The sequence below is a fragment of the Ascaphus truei genome, chromosome 1, assembly GCF_040206685.1.
Source record: "Ascaphus truei isolate aAscTru1 chromosome 1, aAscTru1.hap1, whole genome shotgun sequence".
NCBI classification, from domain to species: Eukaryota; Metazoa; Chordata; class Amphibia; order Anura; family Ascaphidae; genus Ascaphus; species Ascaphus truei.
Window position 1 is genome coordinate 327,608,169 of NC_134483.1, and position 19,365 is coordinate 327,627,533.

General features: G+C 47.8%; 1 protein-coding gene across 6 annotated transcripts in view; it reads right to left on the reverse strand.

Annotated features, from left to right (window-relative positions):
* CCDC158 (coiled-coil domain containing 158) overlaps positions 1-19,365 on the reverse strand; it is a 132,629-nt gene that overhangs the window by 8,155 nt on the left and 105,109 nt on the right. For 2 of the 6 annotated variants that reach the window (XM_075606717.1, XM_075606716.1), the window contains exons 18-23: positions 19,186-19,302; positions 17,567-17,590; positions 17,056-17,210; positions 15,543-15,596; positions 14,334-14,401; positions 7,172-7,357 (exon numbers count right to left, since the gene is read on the reverse strand). In XM_075606717.1, coding sequence (XP_075462832.1) covers positions 7,172-7,357; positions 14,334-14,401; positions 15,543-15,596; positions 17,056-17,210; positions 17,567-17,590; positions 19,186-19,302 — 604 coding nt within the window. The remainder of the gene's footprint in view (positions 1-7,171; positions 7,358-14,333; positions 14,402-15,542; positions 15,597-17,055; positions 17,211-17,566; positions 17,591-19,185; positions 19,303-19,365) is intronic. The other 4 variants (XM_075606718.1, XM_075606726.1, XM_075606720.1 and 1 more) reach the window with 4 other exon arrangements.

Here is a 19,365-nt window from a genome sequence, read left to right on the forward strand (position 1 = left end):
TCTGCTGCTAATAACTCTCCCTGTACAACCTAACATCCTGCTGGCTTTCTGCACTGCTTTGTTGCATTGCTCACCTACTTTTACATCTGCTGCAATACTGACATAATGTCTCTCTTTAGCAGTTGACATTCTAGTGCCATCAATCCTGTATTCTGCCTTTTGGATTCTTGTTACCCAAGTGCGTTATTTTACACTTTTTGGTATTAAATTGTAGTTGCCCCGCTCTTCACAATTCCTCTAATCTACCTAAAGCTTTAATTATTATCTTTACCCTTGGAGTGTCAACCCTGTTGCAGATCTTTTTGTCATTTGCAAAAAAAGGCCTATTTCACCCTTCAAGATCATTTGTAATCTCACAGATATAGATATTAAAAAGCACCAGTCCCTAGGCGTGGCTTGAAGCCACTCCAGATGGCAGTTTTGACACAACTCCGGGCCCGAGAGGACTAATCCCTCTCCATCAAGCTGTTTTATGGGAAAAAAGATGAGCTGTAAAAATTAAGGCGATCGCAGAGAGAGGATACCACAATTGCAGGGCCAGGCGGCCTACAAGGCTGGACCGCTTGACTGGTTCTGGAAGAAAGCACCTCCATGCCCCAATACCTTGGAGGCATAGCCCACTGACATGGAGGGCACACTATCTGATGTGTGCGAAGGAGGTGCAATCCTGATGCGACAAGGGGAGGCTGCGGTCTGAGAGGTGTGGTGCCGAGGAGGACTGCCGCTCACAGGACGTGCAGGGAGTTGGGCTCCCTTACCCAGATGCCGAGATCGCTGAGCACTGTAGGGGCTCGAGGGTCAGTGACCGCAGTCTATGCTGCATGCAGGAGAGATGTCTAGGAGCTGTAACTCTTGGAAAAGTGCTCACATGACCACATTGCTGGCTCCCCTTGCCCTTATACCTTCAACTGCCTTGCAAGCAGAGACCAACGGCACGGAGAGCACACCACCTGGCATGAGCTGAGGCAGTGGGGACAGCAACTGACGACCCTGGTGTGACTCAGAAGGGGCCAGAACTCGGGGATCATGAGCGGCTGTGGTCTGCACCGCATATAAGAGGATCTCCCTATGGCAAGAACTACAGGAGACAGACCTTCAGGGCCTGGAGCATGTGACTTCCCTATGACTGCCACTGTGACTTACCCCAAGGGAAAGATAAACCCAGGTAGACATACCTTGCTGTATATGCAATTGCTACACAGAATGCCGAGTGCTCAAATTATATGCAAGACTTATCTGAAATAGTTTTCCAATGCACTGTGTCCCTGAAGATTCTGTTAGCACAGTGTTGGCAATAAGAAGTGCAAATATAATTCCATGACCCTCTGTTAGGTAATACCACTTACAATTAAAAGAAACTTGAGCTTATTGAGTCAATCCTGAGTTGTTCAGGGACATGCTCTCCTTTCCAATAACCAAGTGACAAATGCAGTTGTTTGCTTTCCTCTGGATTAAAATACTGTAAAAACAAATATAGGTGAAAGTATCTGTCGTCTAAATTTAGCATAGGTTGACCTTTGTAGACATGTCTTTTTTCCGACCACTCATATGTAACTATGTAACATAACACAGCTACTGCCTATACAGTATCGTATACTATCAAGCAAATATCTCAGGGAATTGTAATTATAGGAGGTGACTTCAATACCATACTTTCGTCTGAGGACAGATCGTACGGATACAATCTTAACTAAAATCAGACAATCACTTGATTAAGCTTATGCATGATAATCAACCTGTGGATTCCTAGACAGAAAGAACCCGGAAATAAGAGACTACACATACTTTTCCGTACAGTACTCCTCCTACTCTCGAATTGATCATGTTTTGGTTGATGCCTCTCACAGAGCCTTGATTACAAGATGTGACAGTGGTGTTTTCACTGTCGGATCATGCTTCAATCATGGCAGAATTGAGGCTCCCAAGGGGGGATAGGCCCCAGTTACATTGGACATTAAATAAATATTTATTACAGATGAAAGAAATGAAGCCTCTACCTAAACAATGGTGGGAAGAGTATATAGAATTAAACGATATGGAGGTGATAATCACCAGAGATGATGTGGGCTGCCTCTAAAGCCGTTTTGAGAGGTCAACGTATTGCATTTGTCTCTGTCAAAAAAAAATAAAAAAATGAGAAACTACATTTGTGGGAAGACCTAGAATCAGAGATTAAAGTTCTAGAATCCTAATATAAGGTAAAGGGGAACGAATATTCTTATAAGATTAACCCATCTAAGAGGTGAAATTAGATTACTAGACAGAGAAAATAAACCATTGGCTACAACAAACCAAGAGAAATGTGGATGAATCCGGTAATATGGCGTCTCTCTCTGTTGGCATGGCAATTACGACGGCAAAGGTCAAATAGGAAAATTACTCACCTCGCATCTAAAGGGGCAAAAAATAGTAGCCCAAAAAGAAATCGAGGAAACTTTCCGGTCATTTTAGAAGACTCTATACAGCTCAGAAAACTTAGCTAAGGATACGGAAATGTCTAAACTCTTGGAATGGGTCGAGCTTCCTAAATTGTCAGAGAAGCACAGGGTTAATATAAATAAGGCAATTACGGAATCTGAAATCAGGATTGCAATAAGCTCACTTAAGAGTGGAAAAGCATCTGGCGCGGATGGCGTCAACATTGATTATTATTAACTACGGGCTGAGCAGGTGTCCATACTGCTTTGTAAACTCTTCAAGGAGTTGAAAAAAGTTCAGGTCCTTTCCCCTACCATGAGACAAGACACAATAACCTGAATTGAAGGAAGGAAAGGACAGCTCATATTGTGCAAATTATAGGCAAATAACACTACTAAATACATATTTAAAATTCTAACTAAATTAGTGGCCAGAAGGCTAGAAATGAGGATGCCCCAATTGATTCACAAAGACTAATCGGGATTCATCCAACATAGGCAGCAAATTGACAATATCCGAAGAGTGGTTAACATGATCCATTTATCAGCTAATAACACGGATCGTCCATCTCTACTGTCACTATATGCAGAAAAGGCATTTGGTAGGGTGAAGTGGGAATTTCTGCTTAAGGTAATGGAAACATTTTAATTGGGAGATTATTGAATTAGCTGGACCAGTGCAATATAGTTTTTATTCTAATTATTGGCTCATGTTTGGAGTTTTTCAATATTTTAAGGGAAACAAGGCAGGGATTCGCATTGTCTCCTCTCATTAGCATTGTCCATATAGTTGTTGGCAGAACGCATCAGAAAATATTCTCTGTCGATGCACCCCAGCAAAAAGTGGCACTTTATGCAGATGACGTGATTCTGCTTCTCAGAAAGCCAGACACCTCTATCCCCAACTGATGTAAATTATTGCTATGTATTGTCCTGTGTCTGGCTTCAAAATAAAACTATAATACCGATCAAACTTACATACACTAGAATCCAAGATTTGAGACCATACTGTATTCCAAACCAGAGTTCAAGAACTTACTGACCGTGAAGTGAAGAGGTAAAATTGGGTACTCCAGAGACTTGTTTACAAATGTATAATTATGTCAATGCAACAATTATCTGAGAAATTGGGAGGTTAGGACCCCATTCTATCAGTACAGTACTTTCAGTTAAGACATGGAGCTCCTAGACCCGGAAGTAAGGCCACATTTCTCTATGACACACAATCACTAGAGATCATATTAATTTTACAATTGTAACATAAAGCAACTAATTTCTAGAACAGAAATGGAAATCCATGGAAGGATGCAACAGAGTACAGCCAGGTAACAGCCAGGATAGAAAAAAGTGGGGGCAGCAATCATGGATCCGATTAAAATAGATTAAACCAGTGAACACATGGTACAGGGCAGGTGCAGAAACACCACTAACGCGTTTCACGCTACAATAGCGCTTTGTCAAGCGTGACAAAGCGCTGTTGTAGAGTGAAACGCGTTAAGAGTGGTGGTTTTTTGCACCTGCCCTGTACCATGTGTTCACTGGTTTAATAAATCTATTTTAATCGGATCCATGATTGCTGCCCCCACTTTTTTGAACTGTGCCCCACTTTACCTGGCTGTGCTCCGTTGCATCCTTCCATGGATTTCCACTTCTGTCTCAATTCTACTACGTGAGGCACTCTCAGGATTTGGCTGCAGCACCATTATGTGAGTTATTTCTTTGCGCATTACTTGTCACTACTGTACCCTGGCTGGTGTACTATGCTCTAGGGTGTGTGTCCAAGTATAGTAGTTCAGACAGGGCTGTTTCATGTACAGACCTTGGTCTTTTCACACACTGAATAGGAACCTTCATTGTTTGTACCACCCATATAGGAGCTTTATTGTGACTCTCACTAAGGTGCTACTCTTATATGCATTTCCTGCAGGAACTTGCCATACTCATTTCACTTACCTTCCTTTACTCTGGATGCACTGCTATTGAGGACATTGTACCTTTTTTTTCTATAATTTCTAGAACATACATGAAGCTAAACTTAATATATGGAACTGATACAAGCTCCTTTTGTTAAAAATGGCATACCAATCTTGGTGAAGATACAGAATTCGGGGACTGGCAGGATAGTTGGCTGGACATGAATAACATTTCGAGCTCTTCTAATTTGATTCAGATATCTATAAAATGTTCTATCGTATGTATAAATCTCCGGCCACTGTCTTTAAAATGTACCATGGTATGCCGGCCACTTGTTGGCACCTCTGTGGCTCTCTAGGGCATACGTCTTTCACATGTGGTGGATGTGTCCAAAAATGAGTAGTTTTTGGGAAAGCATTGCTAGAGAAATCCAAATTATTACCCAATTTGAGGTATCTTTGAACCCCGAGTGTGTGCTCTTGGGATGGTGGCCGGAGGGGACCCCATTGTCAAAAGATTCTAGCGGCCAAGGTATTGATTGCTCAGGGATGGAAATCCGTTCTCCCTCCTACGGTCGTTAACGCTAGAGTAAAACTATGATTTCGCTAGGATGGAAACATTTACATATGTATTAAAAATAAGTACAGAAAATTCATTCAAATTTGGGAAAAGCTATTACAATATCTCTAGAAAATTACCCTTTTGCAATCAACTTTACATGCCATGAATCAGGGAATTGCTTAGCATGCTCAGGTCTTGCATCCTCTCACTGTGTAAATTATTATAATTGTTAATGTTATTGTTTACATCAGTGGTTTTCAACCTTTTTTGGGTTAGGGAACCTCAAAATTTGATTTAGAAATTCTGGGGAACCCCAACCTTTCGAATAATATCACCATTTTCAGTCAGAGGTCTAAAAATAGATAGCATACAGTACCTTTTTTGGACTAATGAGAATTATTTATTTATTTAGTAAAATGTTTTACCAGGAAGTTATACATTGAGAGTTACCTCTCATTCTCAAGTATGTCCTGGACATAGTTAATATGACAAATAAAACATAGTTACAAATACAGTTACATAAATGAACAGGGTATACATTATATACAAGTCATTGCATGCACAGTTAGAGAAGATGTATATTATAGGCTTATGTAACAGTTACAGACTTGATTAAAATGTGAGACAGCTTTAGTTTTGAAAGAACTTAAACTGGTGGTGGCTGCGAGAGTCTCTGGTAGGTTGTTCCAGTTTTGAGGTGCACGGTAAGATAAGGAGGAACGGCCGGATACTTTGTTGAGTCTTGGGACCATGCACCCTGTGGCGTCCCGCAAGGCTCTGTTCTGGGGCCCCTACTCTTCTCAGTGTTCATTAATGATCTTCCCACAGCTTGTAAGGAAGCCTCAATACACATGTATGCAGATGACACAATCCTATATGCACACAGTCATAGCCTCTCTGACCTTCAACACATACTTCAGTCTGACTTTTTGAGACTCGAAAACTGGATTTCCCAAAACAAACTGTTTTTAAACACTGACAAGACTGTAACAATGGTATTTGGGACCAAGACTAAATTTGTAAAGCCTCCAGTGACTAAGCTCCTGATTCGAACCAACGCTAACACCACCCTAACACCTGTCACTAGTTTTAAATACCTGGGCTTATGGTTTGACTCCCACTTAACATTCGGGATGCACATTGATACCCTGACAACCAAGACCTATGCCAAACTAGGGGTACTTTACAGGACCAAATCCTCCCTAAGTCTCCTGGTCCGAAAGCTTATCGCACAGCAGCTGCTAATACCAATTATTGACTATGGAGACATAGTATATGGCTCGGCTCCTCAAACCCACCTTAGCAAACTTGACACCCTCTACAATTCAATTTGTCGTTTTGTTCTCCAATGCAACTACAACACACATCACTGCGAAATGCTCAAAGAACTAGATTGGTCAACACTAGAGTCTAGGCGCAAAGTTCACCTTTCCTGTCTTGCCTTTAAATTCTTCATGGGCAAGATACCCAGCTACCTGAACAAGCTCCTCACCCCTACCACCTGCACCTATCACCTGAGATCAGACTCCAAAAGACTATTCATGGTCCCAAGGCTCAACAAAGTATCCGGACGTTCCTCCTTCTCCTTCCGTGCACCCCAAAACTGGAACAACCTACCAGAGACTCTCACATCCACCACCAGTTTAAGTTCTTTCAAATCTAAGGCTGTCTCACATTTTAACTTGGTCTGTAACTGTTTCATACGCTCATAATATATATTTTCTTTAACTGTGCACGCAATGTCTTGTATATAATGTATACCCTGTTCATTTATGTAACTGTACTTGTAACCATGTACTATTTGTTTTACTCTGTGCCCAGGACATACTTGAAAACGAGAGGTAACTCTCAATGTATTACTTCCTGGTAAAATATTTTATAAATAAAATAAATAAATAAATAAATGAACAGTCTTTTGGAGTCTGATCTCAGATAATAAGTGCTGCATGAGGTAGGGGTGAGGAGCTTGTTCAGATAGATGGGTAGCTTGCCCAGAAAGTATTTGAAGATAAGACAGGAAAGTTGAACTTTGCGCCTAGACTCAAGTGATGGCCAAATAGTCATACGAGTAGTTGCTATTGCACGTGAGTTATCAAGAAAAGAGATACACTGCATTCAATTCTTATGTACAATAAGGCGAGGCGGATGTATGTTACCTACACACAATGTGATTATCTGTAGGACCCCTATGCTACTTGTTTTCAAAGACTGAACCTTTGGGTCAAAAAGAAGAATCCTAAACAGGAATGATGATTTTAAGGGAGCACAGCTGTACATACCAAGAGCCAAGTCTTGGGGGTTTGTATTCTTAGACAGGGGCCTGCTTTCCAAGGTGCTGGTGACTTCATATCTATTGGCTGGAACAGTCAGCAGGGCGTGCACTGGAGATCTTGGTCTAAGCTTATTGTCCTTCGAGGATTTCTTTGGGGATGAGGTATAACAAGGGGTTGCTGAGAAGGGATCTTCTAAAAATTCAGAAATCCACACATAAGGAAAACACAATAATATTTTGTATTCTATTATATAAAAGCTTATAAACACACGTGTGTGTGTGTGTGTGTGTGTATATGTATGTATGTATATATATATATATATATATATATATATATATATATATATATATATATATATATATAATTTTTTTTAATGGCTGTGCACACAGGGTCATATGCCACAAAAAAAATGCCGTTCGTGGTGCACGGTAAAGGGTGAGAGGTATAAAACAATGAAAAGTCACCAAAGTGATAAAATGATAACAGCACAACACAGTAACTGAAGAAAAAAGTAATTTAATTGTCCATAATGCAGGCAAAAAGCCCAACCTTTCTCAAGGATAACATTACCACTAACAACCAAACATTTTACATCAAAAACGTTGCGAAAATAAAAACAGGGGGAGGAGTCAGTGTTGCTAAGAAACAAGTGAATGACATTCAAAGTGAAAGGTGGCAAGGGATATATGGAGGACGGACAGGGATTTAACAGCAGAACTAATTAATATCAGAACAGCAAACTTCAGTATCTAATGAAAAACAGAGACAAGCCAACAGTGACCAAGCAAATAGATAACCATACAGTATAAAAAATAATCAAGAAACAAAAAACAAATAAGAAGAAAATGTCAGAGCTCACATAATTAAATAACATAAGAAAATAACATAAAAAAAATCTAAATAAAATAAGAAAACATGCAAAACCGAATCCAGTTATTATATTGTTAAATTCAATTGGTAAACTCCCACATCAACGAGACAGACCAAGCAGTAGCAACACTGTAGCTGTTTATATAAAGTTAATCTCACGGCAATCAGCAAACTTTTCTAAGAGTAAACCAGCATTTAAAAATAGACAGAAAAATTCCCACGATGAAAATTAAACATTAGAAAATGTAAAAGATTGGAAAAATAATAATGGCCTGGAACAAAATCCCGGATACAAAGTTGCCACACAGAGAGTATGCAGGTAGCATTGAAGAGATTGTGAAGGTTCAATACTTAAACCAACAGGCAGTTTCCACAGCGTGGGACAGTAACACTACTATCAAATAAATCGCCACAAGCCACATGAAAAAAAGGCATCCAAGGCAAATATATATAATTACGATGTATAAAATATATTAAATAACACAAAATCTGATATGACGTAATTACAGTGTACTCTAAACCTAGCTCACCCATACGAACAGCAATAACTAACTAACTAATAGGAAACCCAAATGGAAGAGACATAAAAAGGAAATATGATGTTTAGTGCGGGCTACATTCCATTGTATAATTATCAAATTATTAGGTAAATAATATCTAGCCCACTGTAAAATGGATTTTCACAATGCAATAAGGGTACCAAAGGTCGGATGGGAAATATTGTTAACACTATTAGTATAGTAATGTCGGGTCTCAATTAAAGCTGCAGTTCTAGCAACATCCTGCATGTGTGGTTCTTTTAATAAATCAGTTCTGTACTATGAGAAAATATTTGTAGCACTTAAAAAAACAATTTTAAAGACATTTTTAATGTATTCTAATGTAACAAGCATTTTTGCTTCTATAGCAACCATTTACAAAGTCACATCCCCTTCCTCTTCAGAAACAGGCTCTGGCATTTGAGCCCTGACCTCTATCTAGCAGTGCACCAATTGTATCTAGTGACTATGTGGTCACATGATATTCCCCACAGAACTTTGGTCCGTTTCTTTGGTCCGTTCCTGCTGCACTAACAGATTTAGTGAACATCCCGAGCCGAATCTTCGCCGATCGATCACAAGAGAATGGATCGATTGACAACTTAGCTAATCACTTGTCAGTGTGCATATTTTATCGATGCACATATTTAATGGTAATTTTTTTTTTTAAACGGCAGTTTGAACTGCAGCTTTAAGAGGAACATATCAGAGCAGCAAAGTACAATCAGATACATGTCAGAAAGAAATGTTTAAAAAAATCATCTAAACGGAACAATACAAACAAAGGCTTTCATACTAAACAGATTCTTGGCCACAGCATCTTATATACTATATTAGTGAAAGCACTGTATGCCTGGATGTACGGTGTCCCTAGGGGAAATCTCATTGGTCCCTTGGGCCGCCCGCCCCCGCACAGCTCTCATTGGCCTGAGGCGGAGTGACGGGACACACACACACACACACACACACACCACAGCAGCTCTATACACACACACACACACACACACCACAGCAGCTCTATACACACACACACACACACACACACACACACACACACACACACACACACACACACACACACACACACACACACACACACACACACACACACCCTCTGGTCCGCCCCCCCCCCATCACGTGCGCCGCCCTGCACTGGCTCCGGACGGGAAGCGTGGCCCTCCTACCCCAGCCGCTCCCTTACCTCCCCGTGCTACCTGCCGCTCAGGTAAGTCACTGCGCGGCCCGCCTCAGCTTATGGCGCCAGTAACTCTCCACGCAGCCTCGCGCCTCAGGCCCACACAGGGGGACCAAGCGGGCGCCGGGGGGGGGGAGCGCGAGTCTCAGGCCCATACAGGGCGCTTCCTGCCGCCGCCTGCACGCCTCACTCAGCCGGACGGCACATCGGGGGGACCAAGCGGGCGCCGGGGGGGGGGGAGTGCGAGTCACGGGGAACGGGGGGGGGGGGGGGGGGGCGAGCCGCGAGTCACAGGGAACGGGGGGGGGGGGGGGGAGTCACAGGGAAACGGGGGGGTGGGGGGGGGGGAGTCACGGGGAACGGGGGGGGGGGGGGGGCACCAGCCGAACCAGCAGGGGGATGGACGCACGGAGGGGAGGGGGACATGCACATACATAAATTATGACAATACATATGCCCACTGCTCTCCACCCCGTCCCCCACTCACCTTTCCCCCCCCACTCCCCTTCCCCCCCCCACTCCCCTTTCCCCCCCCCCACTCCCCTTTCCCCCCCCCACTCCCTTTCCCCCCCCCACTCCCCTTTCCCCCCCCACTCCCCTTTCCCCCCCCCACTCCCTTTCCCCCCCACTCCCTTTCCTTCCCCCCCACTTCCCTTTCCCCCCCCACTCCCCTCCCCCCCCACTCCCCTTTCCCTCCCTCAATCCCCTTTCCTCCCCCCCACTCCCCTTTCCCTCCCTCAATCCCCTTTTCCTTCCCCCCCCACTCCCCTTTCCCCCCCCCACACTCCCCTTTCCCCCCCCACACTCCCCTCTCCCCCCCCACTCCCCTCCCCCCCCCACTCCCCTCCCCCCCCCACTCCCCTTCCCTCCCCCCCACTACCCCTTTCCCCCCCCACACTCCCCTTTCCCCCCCCACTCCCCTTCCCCCCCCACTCCCCTTTCCCCCCCCACTCCCCTTCCCCCCCCACTCCCCTCCCCCCCACTCCCTTCCCCCCCCACCCCTTCCCCCCCCACTCCCTTCCCCCCCCCACCCCTTTCCCCCCCACAACCCCTCCCACACCCCCCCCCCCACTCCCCTTTCCCTCCCCCCACACTCCCCTTTCCCCCCCCACACTCCCCTTTCCCCCCCCACTCCCTTTCCCCCCCCCACTCCCTTCCCCCCCCCACTCCCTTTCCCCCCCCACTCCCTTTCCCCCCCCCACTCCCTTTCCCCCCCCCACTCCCCTTTCCCCCCCCCCCACTCCCCTTCCCCCCCCCACTCCCCTTTCCCCCCCCCACTCCCCTTTCCCCCCCCCCCACTCCCCTTTCCCCCCCCCCCACTCCCCTTCCCCCCCCCACTCCCCTTTCCCCCCCCCCACTCCCCTTCCCCCCCCCCCACTCCCCTTTCCCTCCCCCCCCACTCCCCTTCCCCCCCCTCAATCCCCTTTCCTCCCCCCCCACTCCCCTTTCCCCCCCCCACACTCCCCTTTCCCCCCCCACACTCCCCTTTCCCCCCCCCACACTCCCCTTCCCCCCCACACTCCCCTTCCCCCCCCACACTCCCCTTTCCCCCCCCACACTCCCCTTCCCCCCCCACACTCCCCTCCCCCCCCCACTCCCCTCCCCCCCCCCACTCCCTTTCCCCCCCCACTCCCCTCCCCCCCCACTCCCCTTTCCCTCCCCCCCCACTCCCCTTCCCCCCCCCACACTCCCCTTTCCCCCCCACACTCCCCTTTCCCCCCCCACACTCCCCTTCCCCCCCCCACTCCCTTTCCCCCCCCACTCCCTTTCCCCCCCCACTCCCCTCCCCCCCCACTCCCCTTTCCCTCCCCCCCCACTCCCCTTCCCCCCCTCAATCCCCTTTCCTCCCCCCCCACTCCCCTTTTCCCCCCCCACACTCCCCTTTTCCCCCCCCCACACCCCCTTTCCCCCCCCCACTCCCCTTTCCCCCCCCCACTCCCCTTTCCCTCCCCCCCCACTCCCCTTCCCCCCCCTCAATCCCCTTCCTCCCCCCCCACACTCCCCTTCCCCCCCCACACTCCCCTTTCCCCCCCCACACTCCCCTTTCCCCCCCCACACTCCCCTTTCCCCCCCCACACTCCCCTTTCCCCCCCCACACTCCCCTCCCCCCCCCCCACTCCCCCTCCCCCCCCCCCACTCCCTTCCCCCCCCCACTCCCCTCCCCCCCCCACTCCCCTTTCCCCCCCCCCCACTCCCCTTTCCCCCCCCCCACACTCCCCTTTCCCCCCCCACACTCCCCTTTCCCCCCCCCACACTCCCCTTTCCCCCCCCCCACTCCCCTTTCCCCCCCCCCACTCCCTTTCCCCCCCACTCCCCTCCCCCCCCACTCCCCTTTCCCTCCCCCCCCACTCCCCTTTCCCTCCCCCCCCACTCCCCTTCCCCCCCTCAATCCCCTTTCCTCCCCCCCTCAATCCCCTTTCCTCCCCCCCCACTCCCCTTTTCCCCCCCCACACTCCCCTTTCCCCCCCCCCCCCCCACTCCCCTTTCCCCCCCCACTCCCCTCCCCCCCCCACTCCCCTTTCCCCCCCCCCACTCCCTTTCCCCCCCCCCCCACTCCCTTTCCCCCCCACTCCCCTCCCCCCCCACTCCCCTTTCCCTCCCCCCCCACTCCCCTTTCCCTCCCCCCCCCACTCCCCTTCCCCCCCTCAATCCCCTTTCCTCCCCCCCCACTCCCCTTTTCCCCCCCCACACTCCCCTTTCCCCCCCCCCCACTCCCCTTTCCCCCCCCACTCCCCTCCCCCCCCACTCCCCTCCCCCCCCACTCCCCCTCCCCCCCCCACTCCCCTCCCCCCCCCACTCCCTTTCCCCCCCCACTCCCCCTCCCCCCCCACTCCCCTTTCCCTCCCCCCCACTCCCCTTTCCCCCCCCCCCACTCCCCTTTCCCCCCCCCCACTCCCCTTTCCCCCCCCACACTCCCCTTTCCCCCCCCCACTCCCCTTCCCCCCCCCACTCCCTTTCCCCCCCCCCACTCCCCTTCCCCCCCCACTCCCTTCCCCCCCCCCACTCCCCTTTACCCCCCCCACTCCCCTTTACCCCCCCCCCCACACTCCCCTTTACCCCCCCACACTCCCCTTTACCCCCCCACACTCCCCTTTACTCCCCCACACTCCCCTTTACTCCCCCCACACTCCCCTTTACTCCCCCCCCACACCCCTTTCTCCCCCCTCGCTCCCCTTTCTCCCCCCCCCCGCTCCCCTTTCTCCCCCCCCCGCTCCCCTTTCTCCCCCCCCCGCTCCCCTTTCTCCCCCCCCCGCTCCCCTTTCTCCCCCCCCCGCTCCCCTTTCTCCCCCCCCCGCTCCCCTTTCTCCCCCCCCCGCTCCCCTTTCTCCCCCCCCCGCTCCCCTTTCTCCCCCCCCCGCTCCCCTTTCTCCCCCCCCCCGCTCCCCTTTCTCCCCCCCCGCTCCCCTTTCTCCCCCCCCGCTCCCCTTTCTCCCCCCCCGCTCCCCTTTCTCCCCCCCCGCTCCCCTTTCTCCCCCCCCCCCGCTCCCCTTTCTCCCCCCCCCCCCGCTCCCCTTTCTCCCCCCCCGCTCCCCTTTCTCCCCCCCCCGCTCCCCTTTCTCCCCCCCCCCCGCTCCCCTTTCTCCCCCCCCCCCGCTCCCCTTTCTCCCCCCCCCGCTCCCCTTTCTCCCCCCCCCCCCCCCCGAAACCTTTACAACAAATATTCACCTATTGTTCCACGATTTATAAATAATACTACCTATTACGCATTTACATCCCAGGCAATGCCGGGTCTCTCAGCTAGTTCAAAATAATACTAATTGCGAAGAAACAATGCAAACATAGAGTCCCCACAGTATGACACCAACTATTTTAAAGTGTTTTTATGGATATGTAGCCTAGTCCTTTGGCTATTATCTTTTCTTTGGCCCTAACAGTATAAGTCCTGTTAGACACAGGCAATGTGGGGGATAAGCTTTCTCATTGAGGCCTAGCTTGTTGTTGCAGCCTGGATACACTATTGCTGTATCCAGGAGCGGACCTAACAACAATCAGAGTGTCATCCCTGGGGAGGATACTGGCTGGGTCACATGCCCGTGATGTGATACCTGTCAGTATCGGACTTTCCCTGTTATGGGGCAGGGTTACAAGCCCCTCCCCTGGGGTACATAAGCTGACACTCTCCCAGAAGTTGAGGGCTCTCTTCCCTCCCCCTGTGGAGTGGAAGCACTTACCCATTATCCCATCAGGGGGTAAAGGAGCTGAGAAGGGGCCTGCAGGGCCTCAAGCCCTGTGGGTGCTACTTCAGGGAATGTGCCTGTTCTGACTATCTGTATGTTGATAATAAAGACCCAGTGGATCTATACTGTGTGGCTACTTGTTTGGGTCACTATCTAAGAAATAGGTGCTACAGATATACATTGCTTCGGTACTCTAAGTTAAGAATTTTCAATACTTCTAAAATGTTGGTGTGATACTGTGGGGACTATTAGTGTGGACATTATCACTGTACTAATAGTGTGGACATTGTTCCCTGAAAAGCTGTGTAACAGAAGTAAAAAAAAAATAAAAAAATAAAAATGTGTATCAATTTCTTTAATATTTGGCTTGGTTCATACAAACTCACCGGCATGTGTGATGGAGAGAGTGTCATCACTATCTTCTAGGTCAAGCGTGTGCAAAGTTAATGGTTCCCTGCAAGCAGAAGAAAGGAGAGCCAGTGTCTCGTTTAGCAAGAGCCATGCAGGTGATAGAAAGCATAGGAAATGGAGTCAAAAGATGAACACAAACAGGTTAAAGTCTTTACAGGAAAAGTAGATTAGATCAAGATACCGTATGCAATATGCAGCAGCTGTTTGATTTGTTTAAGTTTGGGATATTTCATTTTTTTACAGATTTGTTCCCTTGGTGCTGCATTGTTCTATTGTCACGTCTGATGACCCCTTGGTACAGAGATATTTACATTTTAATAGGCTGGTGTTTCTGGTCAATATGCCATCATCCACGACTCCCTACCATTGACCAACAGGAAGCCACAATGTCATCAGAGCATGCCATAGCAGCGGCCTATGACATCATCCCGGTCGCCAGGTTTGATTTTCATTTAATTTCACAAGCACTTAAAAAAGGTAAATCTCTCTGGGACTGGGGATCCCCTGCGCTAGGAATGGTGCAGCTCACCTCTTAATATGCAACATGAAAAAAAAGTTAAAAAAATTGTGAGATTGCTGCATTAATATAATGTTTTCATTTCTGTACCTTCTTTAGCAGTAATTTATCACGATTTATCACCCGTGTTACAAGTTGTTAGATGTAATTTAGTAGCAATGTATCTTCCTTACATCTATGGAGAGCCATGTAAAATATGCATTGATATCTAGACTTCCTGTACCATAACAGGCATCAAAACAAAATGGCAACATGGCAGCTCCCTGTTTTGTCTTTTTTTTTTAAATTATACACATTTATAACTTGAACATGCTTTAAAAAAATAAAAAGATGAAAACATATATATTTTTTAGAGAACAAAAATGCTTACATTTTTAGGGTGTGGTCTGCCTTCATAGCAATAAAATCTGTTTTCTTTATATCCCCCTAGAAACAATAAACTAATTGTGGTGATACATCCATCTCTTTCCAAATTCGTAAAGTATCCTTTGGACTTTAACTGGCGATTATGTAATTTTTTGGGGTTGTCACATTTTTCTTATACCAACAACAAAAAAGGCATTCTGCTGTATGATCACTGCCAGAGAAGCCCTGATTCGGAAAAATTAAAAGCAGGAGGATTGCTGCATAAACATTAAGCATCTTAAATAATTACTGTTTTACCCACCTACTGTAGCTGTCCAGCCTTAAATTGACTTCAAAGTCTCTGGTAACCTCTTCCCTGAATAATAGAAACCAAAATACAAACCCACATATGAGACAAAGTAGGCTCTAGCTAGACAGCACCACCTGATATCCTCAGGTCATTATTATTAGTTATCCTTTATTTATAAGGTGCCAACAAGCATAAGAAACACATTCATATCAAATGACGCACGATAATACAATGGGCAGGAGGTCCCTGCCACAGGGAGATTAACACTCAATAACAAGCATGATTATTTATTGTAATGAAATACATCGGGTAGCTGCACTAGTAGACTAAAAAAATTGTTTTCCCTCTTCTTGTGCGGTCTCTACCTGTGTTTTTTATTTAACAACCATGCTTCTACCTGCCCCTCTTAACTGTGCCTAGTTCCCTCTATTACATCCTATTATTATTCTTGCCCTCTCTACTTGTCTGTCTTTGTTGTACGTCTATACCTTATTCACTCTCTGTCTTTGCAAAAACACACAGCAGCATTTAGTACATACACTGTGAGCACTGTTCCATCTGGGTATTTTTTTTGCAATGCAACTACTTTCCTCTTCTATGTAGGTGTTGGGAATTCTCAAATTTGTGAGGCACAAAATCCTCATTTTTCTGTCTGTGGCGGTGAAGGGAACTTCAGCATCAAAGAAGCAACAGAATCTCCCACATATAGTTCCCTATTTGCAGAGGAATTTTACTTTAAAACTCCCAGATAAGAATAGTTTATGGGTAAACCAATATAGCTGCTTGGGTCAGTGACAGATGACACTGCAGCTTTCAATTGGATGACTCTGCAGCCATCGTGTTTTAAAAAAATATATATTGGCAGCAAAAATTGAAAAGTTACATGGGGATTGACTGAAGTTCAGAATGATGGGGTCCAGGAAACTCCAAGACTCTACTTTTTTCCAATTTAGCAGCACGTATGGACACGTAAGGTTTAAGGAGTTTCTATAGCATTGTAGCAGCATTTCAGTAGATCAGTGTGCTCTTCAGTAAGTGGTTCATTTTCCTCTTAAGAAGAATAGGAAGTCAAGTAATTTTTATAACAAAGTCATCTATTCTACAGTATAAGACCTCTATCACACTGCTTACAGTATATAATGTTCATTAAATCACATCCATTATTGTGATATGTGTTACGCGATCTGTTCTGATAGCCAAATTGCTAAAATAATAATGTAATCTCCATTAAAATTGTATTTAGTCACATTAGACGTGCCTTCATTTTCAATCTTTTGTTTTATTTCTTTTAATCCAACTTTTCCCTCACATGCTTCATGACATCCGGAGGGAGTTTTCTAATAAGACCAATTAACTCTTTTGCTACATGCTCAAAAACTGGCTAATTGGAAACAGTGTCAATTATGTCAGCTAATACCTGACAATTGTGTCTGTGCTATGTGTACAATGCATAAATAAACTCAACCGCATGTATTAATCTTGTAGCAAAGGGTTGAAGTGGATGGTAAAAGTGCATCATTCTTACACAGCCACATGCAGATTGCCTGAAGTCCTGTTTGTAGTTTCACTGCTATTACTCTGGAGAACCAACTTTTCCACAAAGGTCCCCGTCTGTAATTCCTTTGAAAGTTGATTTACATCCCTAGTTGGGTTCTCCATTATAAGATCCTTGGAACATGCCTGAATCAGCAAAACATCAGGTATGGTTAGTATTAGTCGAGAAATAAGCATGAAATAAAGCATACAATCCCTCCAAAGATTTTGAAAAAGCACCGAATTAACATTTACTCAAAAGTACTCAATAAAAATTCACCTCTTTTTTTTTTTTTAAATACTTAACTTATACCTAGCAGGTCGTTATAAGCAGTAACCTCCCACTCCTTGAATGCCAGAATGTCCTTACAGTAAAACCAAGACTCCACAGACATTGTGGTTCTGAGGCCATGTCATCGCTACCATAGTGACCCCCCCAAGTGTCAAGAATGTAAGAGAAAGTCCTCCTCCTCCTCAATGTTTCAATTGGAATTTCAACTCACCGAGAGCTGTGGTTTTGATCTCCTCTAAAAACAAGTAAAAATGTCATGATATTGAGGCAGCATTATAAGGCCAGCAGGGTGCAAATCCAAGTGACTTATCAGGCACTCAAAGGTTATATTAAAGTCAGTGGCGTAGATAGACATGGGCAGGCCCCCGGGTAAAAAAAAATTCAGGACCCCATTAATACGGACTGTCATTTATTTTTCTCCCTCCCCCATCATCTCTCTCTCTCTCTCTCTCTCTCTCTCTCTCTCTCTCTCTCTCTCTCTCTCATCATCATCTCACCCCTCCTCCTCATCACCATCACCAGCTCCCCCCCAGCTCTCTCCCCCCCCCCCTCAGCTTGCTCTCTCTCCCTCTTTCTCTCCGCCCCCCTCAGCTCTCTCTCTCTCCCCCTTGTGTGAGAGAGCTAGCTGAAGGGGGGAGAGAGAGAGAGAGCGAGAGCTAGCTGAGGGGGGGGGGGGGGAGGGGAAGAGAGCTAGCTCTCTCCTATCCCCCCCCCACAGCTAGTGCTCTCTCTCCCCCACTGGCCACTCTCTCTCCCCCCCTCGGCTCACTCTCTCTCCCCCCCCCTCGGCTCACTCTCTCTCTCCCCCCCTCGGCTCACTCTCTTTCACTCTCCCCCCCTCGGCTCACTCTCTCTCTCTCTCTCTCCCCCCCCTCGGCTCACTCTCTCTCTCCCCCCCTCGGCTCACTCTCTCTCTCTCTCCCCCCCTCGGCTCACTCTCTCTCTCTCTCCCCCCCTCGGCTCACTCTCTCTCTCTCTCTCTCCCCCCCTCGGCTCACTCTCTCTCTCTCCCCCCTCGGCTCACTCTCTCTCTCTCCCCCCCCTCGGCTCACTCTCTCTCTCCCCCCCTCGGCTCACTCTCTCTCTCTCCCCCCCTCGGCTCACTCTCTCTCTCTCCCCCCTCGGCTCACTCTCTCTCTCCCCCCTCGGCTCACTCTCTCTCTCTCTCCCCCCCCCCTCGGCTCACTCTCTCTCTCGCCCCCCCTCGGCTCACTCTCTCTCTCGCCCCCCCTCGGCTCACTCTCTCTCTCTCCCCCCCTCGGCTCACTCTCTCTCTTCCCCCCTCGGCTCACTCTCTCTCTCTCTCTCTCCCCCCCCCCTCAGCTCTCTCTCTCTCTCCCTCCCCCTCGGCTCACTCTCTCTCTCCCCCCCCTCGGCTCACTCTCTCTCTCTCTCTCCCCCCCCTCGGCTCACTCTCTCTCTCTCTCCCCCCCTCGGCTTACTCTCTCTCTCCCCCCCCTCGGCTCACTCTCTCTCTCCCCCCCTCGGCTCACTCTCTCTCCCCCCCTCGGATCACTCTCTCTCTCCCCCCCTCAGCTCGCGCTCTCTCTCTCCCCCCCTCAGCTCTCTCTCCCCACCCCTCAGCTAGCTCTCCCTCTCCGTTCTCTCTGTCTGCCCCCCCTATCTTGTTCTGTCCCCAAAACTACAAGCAGATCTCCCTGGATTTTAGAACTTCTCATTGGTAATGAAAGCTGGCATTTCCATACCCCACATCTGGCTTTTTTTTTATTTTTCTGTGCTCAATTCATTCAGTTACAAACATAAGAAAATGAACACTCGACAACAGCAGACCCCGCACTATCCACTGCAGCTAAATTTGTGAAAACTTACAGCACTGCAAGTAATGAACGGTAGAAGGGCCTGCGGGAAGGGATGGTTGGCAGAGTAAGGGCAGGAAAGTGGGTTTGCAGTTGCAGCAATGTCAGTTATGGTTGGGCCCTTCAGCTCCTGCAAAGAAATAGAACATTCAAACAAATGAATTTAAGGAAGCCAAACGTCTAAGGAACACTA